This window comes from Barbus barbus, assembly GCF_936440315.1.
Source record: "Barbus barbus genome assembly, chromosome: 16".
Lineage (NCBI taxonomy): Eukaryota > Metazoa > Chordata > Actinopteri > Cypriniformes > Cyprinidae > Barbus > Barbus barbus.
Genome location: NC_136744.1, coordinates 12,569,603 through 12,588,290, shown reverse-complemented (window position 1 = coordinate 12,588,290; position 18,688 = coordinate 12,569,603). Strand labels below are relative to the sequence as shown.

General features: G+C 37.6%; 3 protein-coding genes across 5 annotated transcripts in view; 1 reads left to right on the top strand and 2 right to left on the bottom strand.

Moving 5' to 3' along the window:
* LOC306882327 (calmodulin-lysine N-methyltransferase-like) overlaps positions 1 to 1,160 on the bottom strand; it is a 114,955-nt gene extending 113,795 nt beyond the window's left edge. Inside the window, exons 1-2 of the mRNA XM_079436875.1 lie at positions 707 to 1,160; positions 372 to 550 (exon numbers count right to left, since the gene is read on the bottom strand). Of these exons, the coding sequence (XP_079293001.1) occupies positions 372 to 550; positions 707 to 826 (299 nt within the window). The 5' untranslated portion in view covers positions 827 to 1,160. The remainder of the gene's footprint in view (positions 1 to 371; positions 551 to 706) is intronic.
* Positions 1,161 to 1,602: 442 nt separating this feature from the next.
* Positions 1,603 to 11,316, top strand: LOC306882752 (prolyl endopeptidase-like). Of its 3 annotated transcripts, none has more exons than XM_079437614.1 (14): positions 1,603 to 1,921; positions 2,306 to 2,434; positions 2,523 to 2,589; positions 2,672 to 2,884; positions 2,961 to 3,087; positions 3,157 to 3,373; positions 3,466 to 3,657; positions 5,701 to 5,907; positions 6,011 to 6,186; positions 6,818 to 7,034; positions 7,111 to 7,257; positions 7,392 to 7,518; positions 10,440 to 10,525; positions 11,067 to 11,275. In XM_079437614.1, the coding sequence occupies exons 1-14, from the start codon at positions 1,814 to 1,816 to the stop codon at positions 11,145 to 11,147; spliced, it is 2,094 nt and encodes a 697-aa protein (XP_079293740.1). In that variant the 5' UTR covers positions 1,603 to 1,813; the 3' UTR covers positions 11,148 to 11,275. The 3 variants fall into 3 exon arrangements, with proteins under 3 accessions (XP_079293740.1, XP_079293742.1, XP_079293741.1); XM_079437616.1 differs by having other exon boundaries at positions 1,618 to 1,921; positions 2,318 to 2,434; positions 10,443 to 10,525; positions 11,067 to 11,316; XM_079437615.1 differs by having other exon boundaries at positions 1,626 to 1,921; positions 10,443 to 10,525; positions 11,067 to 11,316.
* On the bottom strand, positions 11,237 to 18,688 carry LOC306882753 (amino acid transporter heavy chain SLC3A1-like). The gene is made up of 10 exons (XM_079437617.1): positions 18,135 to 18,688; positions 16,609 to 16,788; positions 16,204 to 16,346; positions 15,856 to 15,981; positions 15,204 to 15,323; positions 13,693 to 13,817; positions 13,410 to 13,611; positions 13,040 to 13,216; positions 12,031 to 12,156; positions 11,237 to 11,949 (listed from the first exon to the last, which is right to left on the bottom strand). The coding sequence occupies exons 1-10, from the start codon at positions 18,544 to 18,546 to the stop codon at positions 11,524 to 11,526; spliced, it is 2,037 nt and encodes a 678-aa protein (XP_079293743.1). The 5' UTR covers positions 18,547 to 18,688; the 3' UTR covers positions 11,237 to 11,523.

Here is an 18,688-nt window from a genome sequence, read left to right as displayed (position 1 = left end):
TTATTTTCGGATAAATATTGCTGTGAAATATTTTCAGAGCATGATTTTAATTTAGACTTTTATGCCTTGACTTTTATGGTTCTTCTATGGTGCTTTTTATCATTATTCATATTTTTGGAGTTTGATAACTCTTGGTCCCCATCCACTTTCATTTAATATGAAAAACAAAGCAGTGTGACATACTTCAAAACTTTACCTTTTGTGTTTGACAGGAAAAAAACAATATCATATGGGTTTGGAACAACATGAGGGTAAGCAAAACATACAGAATTTACATTTGTGAGAATTATGTCTTAAAAATGTAAGTTCTTAAGAATCCTGAAGCTAATTTGTTTCATCTGCTCTAGTTAATTGAACTTTCTCCAGCATACCTGAGTAAGGCACTGTACTGAGGAAAGACTGCACTTCTGTACTCCACCCACTGTCCTTCCGATGGCTCATCCGTCTCTGTGGGAGTGACTCTGCTCCTGGAGAACAGGTTAAAGGAGGAGAATCTTCTCACTGACACCTGCTGAACATCTGCACTGTCGAGCTGCTTCTGTTTCAGAACCTGCATTGTGAGAGATGCACAAGATTCTACTCCTGAGACACGTCCATATATGTCTAGCGTGGAAAACGCATTATGTAACGCATTACATTTACGCTTATTTAACCAAACACATGCAATCAGCTGCATGTTGAAGGAGATTCACTAAACGCCCCTCACCTGTCGCAGAAGAGCCCAGCGTGCACGGGCCACATCGGTTCCACAGTGAGAGTCGTGATTTTGGTGATTGTTCGCGTGCATTTCTGTCGCGGCTAACGGGGGATCTTTAAATTTATTCATAACAGAGCAACCTGCTCGATTTGATCCCGTTTCATGCAGAAAATAACTTCTCACAGTATAACTACAACGACAGCGGAATGTAGAGTCTGGGCGAAGGCTTATTCGGCATTTGTTTTCTGAATGTGGTTAAATTCGATGGTAGAATTTACTACCGTTTTTACCAATTCGCCGGTATGAGCTGGTCTCTGTTGCTTGGTAATAAAATCCCATGCTACTTCCGTACACCGCCTCCTCTTGTTGCAGGACGAAAGGAAATCCAATTCACTACCAGAGTAATAGAATACTCAGCTCTTTCGGCTGTCATCTATGATTATTGATTCGATTACTCTCGTCTGGACTAGATGTCATATTTTAGCGCCGTTAGTGATGGGGAGTCCGACTCATTTCAGCGAGTCGGTTCTTTTGAACAGTACGTTTCAAATAATCGATTCAAAAAGCTTTTTCATGGCGTATTAGTTTTGGAAAACAACCACATTAATGCGCATATTCTACAATAGCGGTGTTTATTTTAATTTCATGTGTTCCAGCTGAGTTTATAGCCATTCAGCTCATACAAAAAAAGTAATTAAGATCCTAATTATTAATTGCATTCATATTAAACAACAACCAAAAAAAACTTTTATCAGCTATTTCAGTTTACTAATATGGTCTTTGTTCGTTTTAAGTCGAACATGTACAAAAGAGTCCGTTTTCGGTTCAAGTCAGTTGTTTGGACCGAGTTAGTCCGATTGCTAAATGAATCCTTCAGACAGGTTTTGTGAACCGATTCAACCGGTTCGTTTAAAAGATTCGAATCAATAGAACGGACATCGCTGGTGTAAACGTCAATGCACCACTGCTCTATATAGCAGCAGGGAAGTTTAAGTATTTTGAATGTGAGATTTACCCAGAATCATAATGCACCTTATATTTTCACATTTAAGGTAGCAGTAATACGTTGCTCATTTATAATCAGACACTAATTACAGTGACATCCTGCTGCATTAAATGAATCTGATCAACTCCTCATGTCTGCTGCTTCTACGATCAGTTTCACGCAATATAACGTTGTATCGGAGCAATATACACCCGCTTATCTCGCGTCTTTACAGTGAGGTAGGATCGACTTAATAATCATTCTACACTCTATTATGTTCCATTTATTTTAAATAAACTGCAATGAAAGATACGATGTTACTTAGTGCAAATACAGAATTGAAAATGGCCAAACTAGCAGCAGACTCTGAACCTGAATGCGAATTGGAAATAGATCTGCATCATTATACAATGTCAGTTGACGTTACAGATGTTAAAGCATGCACTCAACGATTTTAAAAATTAATCAATATCAAGAAATTAAAGTTATTAATATATACACATATGAAACATATATGACTGTATACAAGGGATTTAATTACTTATATGAAATTATTACTATATACTTATATATATATATATGATTGTTATGGTATGGATCTTTGATGAAACTCACTGATTTAGGGATCCTCTCAGACTACAACAGAGCTGTCTAAAGCCCAACTACAGAAACTTCGAGATCAAGAGCAGCGTTTCAAAAGAAGATTGCATTCGGTTCATAGAAAGTTTGCAGATGTACCAGAAAATTCTGAGGTAAGCAACTGTAGTGGTGCAAAGTGTGTGTAATACATAATTGATAGAAATTATAAATCAGTCTTCATTCCCTCAACATCTTCTCAAGTTCCAGGGACAGCATCATGTATACTTTGAAGATGGCAAAGGGATTTACAGATCGACCCTGGGACACGGTAACAGATAGTAAAAAGAAACCATTTCAGTAAACACATTTTATTTAGTCACAACTAGAAACAAAGCAATGTTTGCATACAGATGAGCAGGAGATGTTGGAGGTGTTCAATGCAGATTGGGGAGGAGATGGATATGGAACCATCCAAAGGATCAGACTCTCTCCCTCAGAGACCGTGCTGGCCGTCACTGTAAAGAAAGACCACCATGAAGAGACCAGATGCGTGTTGGTTCATTTAGGTGGTCTCATCCTTCGTCAAAAGGCCCTGTTGGTTTTACACAATGTGCTCAGCTTTGGTAAGATCTACTATAATTGAAACTTTCTTGACAAAGAAACTTTCTTTTCCTCCTCAAATGTCTTCTCTCTGTGCAGAATGGGCCACAGATGACGTCCTCTTCTACAGCACACAGGAGACTCTTCGGTGCCTACGTGTTTTCCGTATTCATCTCAGTGATTCAGGTGTCCAAAATACCCTTGTTTATGAAGAAAAGGATCCAGAGTAAGTGTCTAATTGTTGGTGAAGAGTGCTTTTGGCCAGCATTGATGTGTTCTTCTGCCCGTTCTTCAGGTTCTTTGTGGAGGTCAGTTGTTCCAGAGACCAGAGGCTGGTGACCATTAACTGCAGCAGTAAGATCAGCTCTGAGGTGTGGTTTGTTGACAGCAAAACTCCGCTCTCATTCCCCACCCTCATCCAGTCCCGTCAGCCTGGACTGCTTTACCACGTGGAGCACTCGGACAACTGCCTGTTCATCCTGGCTAACACTGGAGCAAACCAGGAATATCAGGTAAGAGTATCAGTATCAGACTTGAGCAGTATTGTTCAGAACAAAATAATAGCCGTGTTTATGTGTCATTTTTTTCTTTCTCTAATCTCCAGCTGCTAAGGGCACCTTTAGCCTCTCCATCCATCCCACACTGGGTGCCATTGTTCAGTGCTGTTCCAGGAACAGTCATTAAAGATATGGAGCTGCTTCAGGATCTCTGTGTGTTCACAGTGAAAGACTCACAGTGTCGACTTCAGATCCAGACCCTTTCCACACAAGAGCCCTATCAGTTAAACACTCACAAGGTGCGAACAAGAATCACAAATTCACATACACAACAGCCTACAGTGTGTGTTTATAATGATGCTGAGTTAAAGAGACATGTTTTATTTAGATTTTAGGTGTGATTTACTGGATATATGACATTTTAATTGATACATTTGTTCTTATGGCAATGATGTATACAGTATCTCATAGAAGTGAGTACACCCCTCACATTTTTGTAAGTATTTTATTATCTTTTCATGTGACTATACTGAAGAAATTACACTTTGCTACAACGTAAAGTAGTGAGTGTACAGCTTGTATAACAGTGTAAATTTGCTGTCCCCTCAAAATAACTCAATACATAGCCATTAATATCTAAACCGCTGGCCACAAAAGTGAGCACACCCCTAAGTGAAAATGTCCAAATTGAGCCCAATTAGCCATTTTCTCTCCCCAGTGTCATGTGACTCATTAGTGTTACAAGGTCTCAGGTGTGAATGGGGAGCAGGTGTGTTAAATTTGGTCTTATCGCTCTCACTCTCTCATACTGGTCACTGGAAGTTCAACATGGCACCTCGTGGCAAAGAACTCTCTGAGAATCTGAAAAAAATAATTGTTGCTCTATATTAAGATAGCTTAGGCTATAAGAAGATTGCCAAGACCCTGAAACTGAGCTGCAGCACGGTGGCCAAGACCATACAGCGGCTTAACAGGACAGGTTCCACTCAGAACAGGCCTCGCCATGGTCGACCAAAGAAGTTGAGTGCACGTGCTCAGCGTCATATCCAGAGGTTGTGTTTGGGAACGAGATGAGAGACGGATCCATTTGCAAGCTTTATTCAAAGGCGTGGTTACAAATCAAGCAAGGTTCATTCAGTGGCAAACAGGAACAACACAGGCAAGACTAATGGCCAGGCAAAGGGGGTAAATCCAGGAAACACAGGCAAGAATCAAAACACTAGAAAACACACAAGGCAAGGCAAGACTATGATAACTGCGTGGGCTCCGTAGAGTAGCTTTCGCTAGGAGAGTGATATACGCTATACAATACTCTGCGATGACAGAGAGGAAGTGCAAGGCTTATAAAACATATCTGATGAGATCAGCTGTGTAATCAGTGCAATGTTAGATTGGTGACAGCTGTGTGTGTCGTCAGTGCAATGGATGATGGGAAATGCAGTCCGTGAGTGACGTGCAACAGTTAGTGTGGTGTAAGAGTCAATGTGGTGAGTGAGTTTCAACAAATGCAGAGAGTTCAGCAATGGTACCCTTGACCGTGACTTGACAGGCTGCGAGTGCATTACTGGATGCCACTACCATGCAAGGAATTAAAGAGAGCACGACCGCTTCAGGAGGTTCTGCAGCGTCAGCCGCCACCTCTGGAGACATCTCAGTGGCCGCCGCCGTCTCTATAGAGTTTCAGCCCAAATACACCATAAAGCGATCCCCATTGTGGGAAGCACTACAGACAGGGGAATCAGTTCAGGGACAGGAGGACTAAAGTGAGTTGGTGTAGGGATACCAGCAGTGCGTGCTGACATTAGCGGTGGATCCTCCACACTGGATGCCAACCTCTGACGGTTGATGACAGTTTCCCTTAATAGGAGAGTGGATGGTTGCAATACAACAACGTTTAATGTTTAAAAAACATTAAAAAAAATCTTACCAACCCTGTATTTTTTAATGATAGTGTATAATAATATTCATTTTGAAATTAACCCCTTATTAATTTGACATACAGCATTTAATTTGAAAGACCTAGAATATCTTTGAACCTTGATACCTATACTATAAAGTAAGCATGTACTTTTAGTTAGTTATCTGATATAGTTTCTTTTTGCATTCTTTTTCTAAGAAACCATGATTTTATATATGCTATCAAGTTAAAATGTTGCTTATAATAATTTCTCACAGTGAAAGTGCCATGAAGTATTAGCCTTAAACTTGTATGTCCAATCTCTCTGATGCATTTAAAAGACCTTGGGCTGTCTCAGACTCTATTAACCTGGTCCATGACCATGGTCCAAAGATGGGATCCAAAATAACACGCAGTTTCAGTAATGTTCCTGTTTTGTTCTTAGCTTCCTCACTGGGCCTGTGATTTATCACCGCAGCGTGTTAGAACTGTGGACAGAGGGTCATTTGGTTTCCTCCTGTCCTCCCCAGTGCACCCACCTGTACACTACCTCTATTCCTCCAGAGAACAAAAGCTCTCTGTAACAGAGGACAACACCAAGTACATGTCCCTCACTGAGTTTAACACAACACGCCTGCAGGCAGCCAGTCAGGTATGAGTCATTTATATGTGAGAAGTCTTAAAATTACACTGGCACAAAAAGCAGCCCATGTGCTTTTAAAAAGCCATAATATACCAATGTCTGTGTTTTTTAGGATGGTACAATGGTACCTTTGTCTCTCCTCCACATGCCAGCATTATCTGAGCTGCATAAGGCTCCACTGCTCCTGCATGTATATGGAGCTTATGGTGTTGATCTCAATATGGCCTTCAGTCCTGAGAAGAGACTGCTGCTGGAGAACGGCTGGGCTTTGGCCTACTGCCATGTCAGGTACTGGACTACAACTCTAATCATATTTTTTCATAGGTACATTACCGTTCAGAAAGTTGGGGTCAGGAAGACTTTGAAATTAATCTCTTATGTTCACCAAGACTGTATTTATTGGATCAAAAATACAGTAAAAACACAAATATTGTGAAATATTATTAAAATTTAGAAGAACTGCTGTCTATTTTAATACAATTTAAAATGTAATTGTGTTATGTGATTGCAAAGCTCAATTTTCAGCATCATTACTCCAGTCTACAGTGTCACATGATCCTTCAGAAATCATTCTAATGTGCTAATTTCTTATTATTATTATTAATATGCTGCTTAATATTTTTGTGGACGCGTGATACATTTTGTCAGGATTATTTGATGAATAGAAAGTTCAAAAGAAAAGCATTTATTTGAAATATATTTTGTTTACATTATACGTAGCTGTCTTTTCTGTTACTTTTGACCAATCTAATGCATCTTTGCTGAATAAATGTATTAATGTATTTTTTTTTTTATCTTACTGACCCAAAATTGTTAACAGTAGTGAATGCTGAAATACTTGGGATTTGTAGTCCTCAAGTATTAATACCAAAATAAGCCATTGGAAATGCATTTTTATTGTGTGTTTGTGGCGGGGCAGGGGTGGTGGTGAGCGTGGTCTAGCGTGGCATCGAGCGGGTTCTGTGCTACAGAAGCGGAGGGGAGTGGAAGATCTTGCTGCTTGCATTCAGACTCTTCATCACTTGGGAGTGTCTCACCCTGCTCTTACCGCCCTCACTGCTCGCAGTGCTGGAGCTGTCCTAGCAGGGGCGCTGTGCAACCATAACCCACAGCTTTTTAGAGCTGTAATTCTACAGGTGGATCATTAGTACATCGACTACACATTCCCTGAGCCTTATTGTCATAGTTATATGAAGTTGGAATTCTCTGCAGGCACCTTTTCTGGATGTTCTTGGCACAATGCAAGACCCTTCCCTGCCGCTTACTGTAGAGGAGAGAGGGGAGTGGGGAGACCCCCGTATAAGAGAACACAGGGACAACATTGCCTCTTACTGCCCCAGTCACAACATTATACCTCAGGTAAATCATTCAGATTTATTTATTTTCAAAACCATTAAAAAAACCTTACCTACCCCAACTTTAGATTAGTAGTATGCAGTGTGTCTCATCATTCAGGAGTCAATTAATAACTGTTTCTTCTTTCTTTTTTATAGCTTTACCCATCCGTGCTGATCACTGCGTACTCAGAGGACCCTAGAGTTCCTTTATCTGGGGTCATGAAGTATGTGGAAAGACTAGAGAAGGCCATCCAAATGTATACCACTCCGGTCGGTGTTAACGGTTAGTGTATATATGCTCTAGTCTGCCTTTTTAAACATCTTTGCACTTCTCATATTCTCCTAGCACATAAAATAAAGCCATTTTAGCGCACGGAAGTCTTATTGGGCACAAAGTAGACCGTTACAAATCACAGCCTTGAGTGGTGCATCACTACAGCGATATGATAAAAGCCAATAATGTTCAATAAGTAAATGTATTTGTGACCCTGGACCACAAAATCAGTCATAAGTAGTGTGGTGGTTTCTGCCAGTGCTCTGAGAAATAATTTTCAGAGTCTTGGGGTTTTGATGCCAGAATTTAGATTTTATTATCAGAGACAATAAAACCGAGAGACGCTGCAGCGAAATCTCCCGACTGTCTGTTCATTCATGCTTAAATACAAGTTCTGCCCCTAAGGCGTGTTCTATACATTTCCTATACCGTTATTGTTGTTAGGAAACAGTCTCCATCTGTCTACACATTTCCTATACCGTTATTGCTTAACAGTCTCCATCTGTTTCCTAGAGCAGACAATAGGCCCCAATTTATGTTACGTTAAAGGAAGAGACCCTATCATGTCAAAACAGGATGTGCAGCTTTACCTTACACCATACGTCAGCACATTCCATTCTTCTGCAGGGCTCTACACATGCAGGCAGATACAATTTTATAATAGTAGCATAACTTGATACATAAATGGCTATATTCACATTGATTACACTTGATTAATTTGTATTTTGATTAATAAAACTCTTCGACAGTAGCACGAGTATGTTTGCAGCAATAGCCAACAATTAATTTTATAGGTCAAAATTGTCGATTTTTCTTTTATGCCAAAAATCATAAAGATCATTTTCCATGAAGATATTTTGTAAATTTCCTACCGTAAATATATCAAAACTTACATTTTGATTAGTAATATGCATTTCTATAAGATTTTCTCAATATTTAGATTTATTGCACCCTCAGATTCCAGATTTTCAAATAGTTGTATTTCACCCAAATATTATCCTAGTTTAACAAACCATACATCAATGGGAAGCTTATTTATTCAGCTTTCTGATGCTGTATACATCTCAATTAAAAAAAAAATTACCCTTATGACTGGTTTTGTGGTCCAGGGTTACATATACAGTTATGGCCAAAAATATTGGCACCCTTGGTAAATATGATCAAAGGTGGCTGTGAAAATGAATCTGCATTGTTAATCCTTTTGATCTTTTATTTTAAAAATTCACAAAAACCTAACCTTTCATTGGATAAGAATTTAAAATGGGGGGGAAATATCATTATGAAATAAATGTTTTTCTCTAATACACATTGGCCACACTCAATATTATTAGAGTCAGTCACTTATTGATTTTTTTATCTGTTGGTATTTGATAGAATCCATGATGCCATGTGTCTAAACAAGATGTCCAGGACCTCCAGCAGAAATATAGGCCCTCAACATTAAAAATACAGCAGTGTATTTCATTGTACACATGGGGTACTTTTTTTATCCCTGTGTTCACCAAACCTATCTTGAGTGTTTGCATGCTAAAAAGCTCTTTTTTTTTGTTTCATCTGACCATAGAAGTCAGTCCCATTTGAAGTTCCCCTTTCTCTTTCCCCTGTATGATAATATTAATTTAACATTGGTGAATTTGATAATGTATCCATAATCTCATTAGCCCATAAAGTGAATGAATTAAAGTGAATTATCAAAACATTACAGCTGCAGTATTAAAAACTACTTCTAAACCAAGTAAAGTATAATGGAAATTAACTTGGAGGTCACTGGCTGGCTCTCAAATAAACGCCTGGGCTTAAGAGAAGCACTTACACTCTCTCCTCAGGAGAGAAGAGCACTGATCTGGAAACAGGTGATGTGGAGCGATTCCTCTCCATATCAACCTGAGGTCACCTTGTGTGCGAGCTGAGAGACGTGAGAGACGCTGTCAGCACATCTTAGTCCGGGCCCCCTCTGTCAGACTTCCTCTCCATCTGTGTGCCATAAAGTATCTTTATTATACACACACACACACCTTCGCTAACACCCCACCCACATACACAAAGCAAAAAACCAAAGTTCCTCTAATCTCTCCCATTCCTCTCCGGGAGATAAAACGCTGATCACACATGCTGCCAGCTCAGACGATTAACATGTTTATGAGATAGTCTATCAGGGAAGGAGATAAGGAACAATACACTGGGCTGTGCCAAGGTCAGGAGAAGGCTTGTGAAACATGCGGCCCAGAGAAGGAGCGGGATGGAGAGAGACACTGGCGGCCGCACTGCAGATAAGAGGCAGATGACAGAGATTTAAGGATTAGGCATATGATTTTTACACTCAGCTTCACTTCAGAGAGATCCCATCACCGTGGGGAAATAAGGCAGCCAGGCAAAGGAGTGGGCCAAGTCCACCTACATGGCAGCCTCTCATCATCCACTCTGTTTCGAGAGCGTTGACTTTAAAGTGCTGGATGTGATGCCCAGGTGTTGTGATGGAGAGCCAGTGTGCTGGATTACGCTTGGATATTGTCAGTCTAGTCTTACATATTCAGTGTCTTTGGCCTCATGACAAACATGAACTAGTGTACCTCAATTTCGTTATTTATCTACTTTTATTCATGGTTCCCCAAGAGCCATTTTTGGCTTCTCGCATTTATTTAAAGGTGCTTTAGTAACTTTTTCCTTATTAAAAACACCAGTGTTGTTGTTAACTAAAACTATTACAAATCATTTTTGTTAACTGAAATAAAATATTAGATAAAATATTTAAACGAAAATTAGTAATGTTGCCTGGGGAACTAACTGAAATTAATAATAGAATTACTAAAATTGAAAATAAAAATAAACTGAAGGTAAATAGAAAAAAATGAAAATGACAAGATGACATAAAATATTCGGTTTAAAAATACATGTTCACCTGTGCCTCTTTAATTGACATGTTCAACCAGCAGCACGTGTCCCAGCTGTCATTCTGGACCTGCAGCCAGGAGGGGATCACTTTGGCCCTGAGGATTTTCATCTGTCCTTGAATGAGGTACATAAACACTCTATTATATTAATACCGCACCAGACTGAATTGTTAAATTACTTGCTGCCTACGTTAACACACTCAAGCATAATACTTTAGCCTGCTGGCTATTACAGAGCTTTGGATTAATCATTAAGGTTGTTATTATATAAACTTTATGATCATGTAAAAGTGCATTTTAGCATTATAGAGATACTTTTTTTTTCCTGTAACAATCTCGGTCTCTCACAGTTTGGTGTCACACATCAGAGTCAGAATTAGCTTTATTGCCAGGTATGTTTGCACATACGAGGAATTTGTTTTAGTGACCGTAGCTCCACAGTGCGACAGAATGACAGCGACAGGACACAGATAATAAAAAATAAAATTTAAATAATAATAATGTACAAATATACAAAATGGACAATATGCAAAAAAAGCACAAACACAATATACAAAATAGAACATATTAACTTATACTGTACTGTTAGAATGCTGTTACTGAGACTAACAGCTTATGTTTACAGCTTTATGTTATGGGTGATTTTTAATTTTTTTTCTCTCACAGAGTGCCCGGCGGTTAGCCTTTCTTCACACAGAACTTGGACTTGACCACCCAAAAACTCGATGGAGACAAAAAGAAAAGTAAAATAATCTGATTGGCAAGTCTCATAAACCATGAAACTAAATTGTATGTGTGGATGTGTGAGTGAAAAACAACCAGACAAAAGGTTTTTTGGATTTTTCTTAATAAATCAAAGATTTATTTTGTTACATAGATGCTAGTTATTTCCTTTTGAATAAAAGTTAGTCTGACAAAAACATTTTGCATTACCAGGCAACATGCCGGTTCACTATGAACACAAACGATACACATTATCACAATAATATGGAGTGAGATTTTGGACCAATGAGATTTCAAAGTGGGCGGGACTAGCCAGCATGACACCACCGAAATAAAACAAGGAATAGATAGCCTTTATCGTTTGTCACTGTGTCGCTCAAGACACGTCTTCTAGAAAGTATCAACACTTGTACAGAATATCTAGTGCAGGCAAGTAGCAGGCTTTCTCAGAAACATAGCACTCAGGTGCATGGTTGGGGTGAAAGCGCTGATTGGTGGAATATTCCAGGAGCAGTCCTTGCCCTTGAGATGTGGGAATTCTGGATTTAGAGAAAGTCTTTTGACTTATTGGCACTGTACTTAAATGCACAGTAAGAGTATCTGGCAACTCGCTAACTGAAGACAAGTCTGTTGTAGTATCCTTGCCAAAGTTTAGAACCACCAGAAAGGCTTTGTTCAGCCCATCCAGCTCACGCAAATAAGCAAATACGTTGACATCGCTCCAGACGAAGCAGAACCAGCCTCGGGACAGGGCCAACTCAGCCCCTCTGAGCAAACTCAGAGCGCGATACTGTGAAATGGTGGAGTATGAATCAGCCTGCTGAAGCTGGAGAGAAAAATATGAACTGGATTAGAGGTTTCCCTGCTTTAACTCATGCTTTCTCATTAGCAGTCTGAATCAAGGTACCTCCACATTGACAGTGCTGTAGTCTGGAGCGATGTCTAGCCATGTGCCATTTTCACTGTCACTAAAACCAGCATTGAGCTCATCATTCCACTGCATTGGTGTTCGCTCCGGGTCCCGACTGTTGCTCTAGAATTTAAAATAAAACATTTTTTATTTTTAAAATAATGCATTAAGTTGATCAAAACTGATAGGAAATATATTTAGAATGTTACAAAAGACTTAAAATAATATAATAAATATGAATATAGTATAAATAATAAATGAAAAAATAAATAATAATATAATATAATAAATGCTTTTATTGTGAACTTTTTATTCATTAATAAATCCAGAAAAAAATATCATAATTTCTAAAAGCTCAAAAATTCAGCTTTGCAATGACAGGAATAAATTACATTTTCAAAATAAAATAAAAATATTGTTTAATTGTAATAATATTTCACAATGTAAATGATCACCATGGCTACATTTATTTGTTCAAATAATTTTTATTTATCAATTAAATATAGCCTTGGTGATGATAAGTGACGCATTTCAAAAACATTAAAAAATCTTACCAGCCAAAATTTTATTATTAAATATTATTAGTGCTGTCAAACGATTAATCGCATCCAAATAAGTTGTTTACATGATGTGTATATTTATTATGTATATATAAATACAAACACATACATGTATATATTTAAGAAAAATATGTTATGTTTATATGTTCAGTATATTTATATATAATATAAGAATATATACATGTAGATATTTTCAAAATATTTACTGTATGTGTGTGTATTTATGTATACATAATATACACAGAACACATACATATGTAAACAAAAACATCTATTTTGGATGCGATTAATCATTTGCACTAAATATTATATAATATATATTTACAGTATTTATTTTATATATTAAACATAGTATAACTGTATTAAAATGCTACATTTTAATGTGTTAAATGTAAGTTTTACTTAAAAAAAAAAAAAAAAGAAAAAAAAAAGGCCTTTTCTCTTACTGGATCATGCTGTCCAAAAGGATCCTGAATTACAGATACATTTACGTTCACCATGCCAATCTCTTCTCCATAGTATGTTGTGGGAGTTCCAGGCAGTGTTAACAACAGCATGTTTATAGCACGTACATATTCCGTACCAGCACTTGAGCCTATACGTGGCTTGTCATGGTTTCCCACCTATAGGCATTCACAAACATATTTTGTGCATGTGATAAACTCAACAAACTGTATGCAGTTTTTTACATTTTAAAATCAGTTTGTCCATCCAAAGGCAAACTTTTTTTTGTCCATTTAGCAATGCTAGTGTTTCAGCTTTAAATATTTGAAGCGATCTGATTCTTAATGATCAAACAGATATCTGGTCACTCACCACCCAGTTTGGCCATTTTCCCTTTGGCATGTTTGACATCCATAAATGAACCAAGCGTTTGGCTTGATTTCCTGTCAGATCATCAGGAAGGTACAGGAGATAGAAGTTAAAGGGGAAGTCGCTTTCTGTGACATAACTTGTGCCATAGTACCTCATGGTTTTATCTATTTCTTCATAATCATAACACTCTATCACCATGAACCTGATTGGTAAGAGGGAAAAAAAAGCCATTTACAAGAGAGAAACAAAACATATATTGATGAAGAAGAGGAAGTGAGGATACCTGTAGCGGCCGGGCTCTCTGCTGTAGGCGTCCAGCTCTATCCTCCAGTTTGTCAGGATCTCATGTAAGCCCTGTTGTGTATAGGTGTAGTCATGGTACAGCTCAAACTCTGTGTCCACAGTCGACTGAAGGACACAAAAGAGGAAATAAAGAGAAGAACACTGCTGTTAGTCACACTGCTCACGCCAACATGTGTAGCGCTAATGCAAGCAACAAGTTTATTACTAAATATGGTATACACTAGTTTTTTGGGGTTTTCTAATGAATGAATGGAGTTGATACTTTTTAGCAAGGACTCATTAAATTGACCAGTTTCAGTAAAGCATTTATGAAGTTAAAACATTTAAATGCTGTTATTTTGAACATTCTAATTATTAAAGTATTAGAGTTTACACACAAAAATTAAGCAGCACAACTGTTATCAACATTGATGATAATAAAGTTTCTTTAGCAGTAAATCAGCATATTAGAATGATTTCTGAAGGATCATGTGACTCTGAAGACTGGAGTAATGAATGCTGAACATTCAGCTTTGCCATCACAGAAATAAATTACATTTCACAATATAATAAAATAGAAAACAGTTATTTAAAATTGTAATGTAATTTCACAATATTGCTTTTTTACTGTATTTTTGATTAAATAACTGCAGCCTTGGTGAGCGTAAGAGACTAGAACACTAGTGTATTTTAACCCATTCCTCAGCAAACAAGAAAAATTGTGTTATGCATTTACAATGGAAGTCAATGGGGTAAGGAAAAGCATTGTACATTTAGAAAATAAATAAATAAAATCTTTGTCTGCTGAATAAAAAAGGAAAAATTCAAACAGGTATTATATGATGATAAAGCATTACCAGACTTCCATCTACTTAGTCCAGCAGTCATTCCACTAAAGAAACAGTTGAAGGGCCACTAAAAGGATTACATGTACTGCTGAAAAAACATTTTTATAAGAAATATTTAATGATTTTACAGAAATACAAGCAACACATTTTCTGCTTTTAAGCCTGAAATGTCTTTCTCCATAGATTTCCATTGTAAGAACATTAAACGCAATTTTTACGTGTTCTCACAAACCGATGAGATGGGATGAATGAAAATGATTTCCTATGGTAATCAACATGTCACAGATGATAAATTTTAACTTGTTCTGAAGCCGGAACATTCCTCCAAGTTAATTCTAACAAGTCCATGAGGACCAGAAAGACAAATCACTAAAGAAGAGGGCCAGGACCTTGAGTAATTCAGTGGCCTTCCCTAGACCTTCAATGGCTTTGAAATCATCTGGAATTAGGATAATGGGAATGACTTGCCAGTAAATCCAGAGAAGTATGCACTAGTAATCCTTAAATGACATTGTGAGAACAAAGAACAGCAATATGACGACTACTGAAAGAATTCGAATAACATTTTTGACTCTAGCAGATGAATTGCTTCAATAAATAAGTGTGTAAACTGAATGTGTGCATTTTCATATGGTTATACAGAATAGGTCATAGTTGGGCTTACTGGATCTTGGTCAGGGTCGACCTGGGGTTCATTTCTCAAATGTGTGGCCTCAAGCATGTGTTTCACAGCGTCCATGCGGAACCCATCCACCCCTTTCTTCAGCCAGAAATGGATTATGTCCTATTAGACACACGTGGAACAAAGATCAAAGAGGGTCCAGGTTTGTAGTGAAACATGATATGGTATGGTGGATCTGCATAAAGAGCCTTTTTGTTAAAGAGCTTGAAGGCTAACTAATATTCCTCCTCCACATTATTGAAAAATGTGAGGTCCTGACAATGCTGAACACGATTCACTTTTTCTCAAATTTATACATGCTATTTTACTAATCCTGTGTAAATGAAATACAAAACAGTCTGTTTCTTTCTGTAAACGCATAACTTAGTTTCAAAGAGGTTACTCTATTACCAGCGGCAGAATAAGACACTTTAACCAGCCAAGAAACTCTGTTCATAGCTCTTTGTAGTGTTTAAATAGGTGGTAGCTGCAAGCTTAGGTGGTCTAAAGCCCCCTTACATAAAGAATTCATTCAGACATAGTCACCCATTTTCTTAATACTCTCTCATTCTCACATTCCCAAAGCAACATTCAAACAGTCATTATATAAAATTCTGCATTATATTAACAGTCAAGCCGTTGTCTGCAAGCTTACCGTCATCTCCTCTATGACTCGAGGGTTATGGTAGTTCAGGTCTGGCTGTTCCTTGAGGAACTGATGGAAATAGCACTGTTGTCGCACCTCATCATACTCCCATGTGGAATTCCCGAAGACACTCACCTGACAAATCAAAAAAATGTGATACTGTACTCCCACTGGAGTTTATAACGAGTTTCATTCAATCTCGATAGTGACAAATAAATAAATAATGTGGTCTATAACAGTATGGAATGGACTATAACAGATTAGCATTCTATATAGCACTGATTCTTTATGTAGAGCCATAAAATTTAAGATCCAAACACAGCAGCTGTCACTATTCGCTGATTTGGACAATCGTACCCAGTTGTTTGGAGGTTTGTCTCGTGTGCAGTTAACCCAGATGTAGTAGTCTTTATAGGGCTCTGTACCATTACGGCTAAGTTGGAACCAGATGTGTTTGTCGCTGGTGTGGTTTGGGATGTAGTCCATGATCAGCTTTAGACCTGGGCCAAAAAACGATGTTGTTATCAAACAAAGCATTTTACAGTGATATGACAATGTAATAATAGTGTTCTAACATTAAGTTTAATAAAACTGTTAATTATTACCCATCACGTTACTCAAAAAGCTCATAATATGCTAAAATTCAAACTACAGTCATAAACACAGCAAACATGATCACAGACAGTACAGGTTTGTCAATGTGTTACATGTTGCTGGTTGGTGACAATGTTGAGTGAAATATTTCTTATATAGCATGTCCACCTTTGTCATGCATGCTTGCCAGAAGGTCGTCAAAGTCCTCCATGGTTCCGAAGATGGGATCGATCTGCCTGAAGTCCTCCACATCATATCCAAAGTCTCTCATAGGAGACTTGTAGAAAGGGCTGATCCAGACTGCTTTAATGTTCAGGTACTCAAAATGACTCAGTTTCTCCTCGATTCCTGAAGCCAAACAGTGAATTATAAAACTGCTATCTATAAAGTTTGCACCTTTGATCTGTATGTGACATTCAGCAATACAATTCATTTATCTTGATCAAACTAACCTTTATAATGATTTCAATCTTTTTATATCTAAATGTGAACATTTGGAGGGTCTTATAGTTATTATAAATCTCTTGTAGAAGATAAGTTGGTGTTTTATCTTATTCACAGTGTTTGCTTTGTGTGGACATGTTTCAAAGTAAAATACGAATCATCCTGTAATGTACAGCTGTAAAATCAGTTTTATGTACTTTATGGCATGTGTAGATGCAATTTTGTCCATTACATAAGAACAATTAAACAACCTCCTCCTCTTGCTTGTAACAGAATATGCTGCAATACAGAACCATTCTGAAGGAAAAACATGGCTTTTGTGTGTCTGTCCAAGCCATCAATACACTCACTTCTCAAATAACGCTACAGCTGGAGGGAACTCGGCTACTGAAAAGAGAATTGTTTTCAAGGCAGCTTGATACACTACTACTGACTTTTCCCTGTCCTTTTTGTTTTGTTTTCTGTTTTAGGCCAATTTTCTTACATAATGTCTCTGAATTATTTAAAAGTTCCCAGATTGTTGAAAAATGAGCACATTATGCACACTAGGATGTGTGTAGGTACATTAGGAATTCTCAAAATGACACTAAAAATACATGATCCAAACCAGACAGTGGTTCACATCTCTCATAACTATATTACGTAAGATTTACAGAATAATTTCATGATTACATCATTTGTATGTAAACATGGGCAAAATAATGGCTATTCCCAAATGTATGTTGTATTTTGAGATTTGCATCAAGGAAAGGATATTTAATTTATTGAATATATATGTATAAATATATTATAAAGTCTAATACTGATTGCCAAAAAAATTTAATTATGCACAATGCATTAAAAATGTTCATGATTTATTGACATGTACATGATTAATTGCCTAATTTGCATATGTTTTTGGCCACCTTCTAGTAAGTAAATAACAAACAATATTGCAATCTAAAAATTATTAAAAACATTGTTTTTGGTAACTGAAATAAAATATTAATATAAGATGAAAATTAGTAATGTTGCCTTGGTACATAACTGAAACAAGTACTAAAATTACTAAAAGAGAAATAAAAATGAATTATAAAAAAATAAATCTAATAAAAATTGCAAAAACAAAATATATATATATATATATATATATATATATATATATATATATATATATATATATATATATATATATATATATATATATATATATATATATATTTATTTATCCTATTCACCTGTAGTGTTTTACCTTAAGGATCAAAAATTACCTTTGAGATCTCCAACACCGTCAGCATTTGAATCTTTGAATGATCGTGGATAAACCTGATAGACCGGAGACAGCTGCCACCAGCTCATGCATCGAGGTGACAGCGCCACGATCGCAATGGTCATGGCAATAAGGGCCAGGGTGCATGCGACGATCAGCCAGAAAATAATCTCTCGAGGTATGCGGTAGCAGGCTTTGCTGGAGTATAACATCAGAACTTCTCTGGGCATCCCAGCATACGGCTTGATCTGAGTGTACTCGTTCGCTTCCGGCCCGGGGACAGACACGCTGGTGGCCTGCTGCTCTCGAGAGCTTGATGCATCAGATGTGTCATCATCATCATGAAAGGCTGCGTTCTGGACGCCGCCTTGCAGCTCCACCGCGTCGATGTTGGTGATTTTGGCCAAACTCATTTTTCTTGCTTCATTCGGTCCCAAGGAACAACACTAGTGAGAGCCGACACAGCAGGAGTCCTGTTAAATAGAGGCATTCACAAGTCCATAGTGCACAACACTCATTCAGTCTCCATCCCTCTCAACACACAATAAAACCCCT

Coding starts and splice junctions, on each gene's coding strand:
- LOC306882752 (XM_079437614.1), top strand. CDS start 1,814: ATGAATCTGATCAACTCCTCATGTCTGCTGCTTCTACGATCAGTTTCA. Junction 1,922..2,305: donor TCTCGCGTCTTTACAGTGAG/GTAGGATCGACT, acceptor TCACTGATTTAG/GGATCCTCTCAGACTACAAC. Junction 3,374..3,465: donor GAGCAAACCAGGAATATCAG/GTAAGAGTATCA, acceptor TCTAATCTCCAG/CTGCTAAGGGCACCTTTAGC.
- LOC306882753 (XM_079437617.1), bottom strand. CDS start 18,546: ATGAGTTTGGCCAAAATCACCAACATCGACGCGGTGGAGCTGCAAGGC. Junction 15,982..16,203: donor ACAAACCTCCAAACAACTGG/GTACGATTGTCC, acceptor TTGATTTGTCAG/GTGAGTGTCTTCGGGAATTC. Junction 12,157..13,039: donor CTTTTGGACAGCATGATCCA/GTAAGAGAAAAG, acceptor TTTAAATTCTAG/AGCAACAGTCGGGACCCGGA.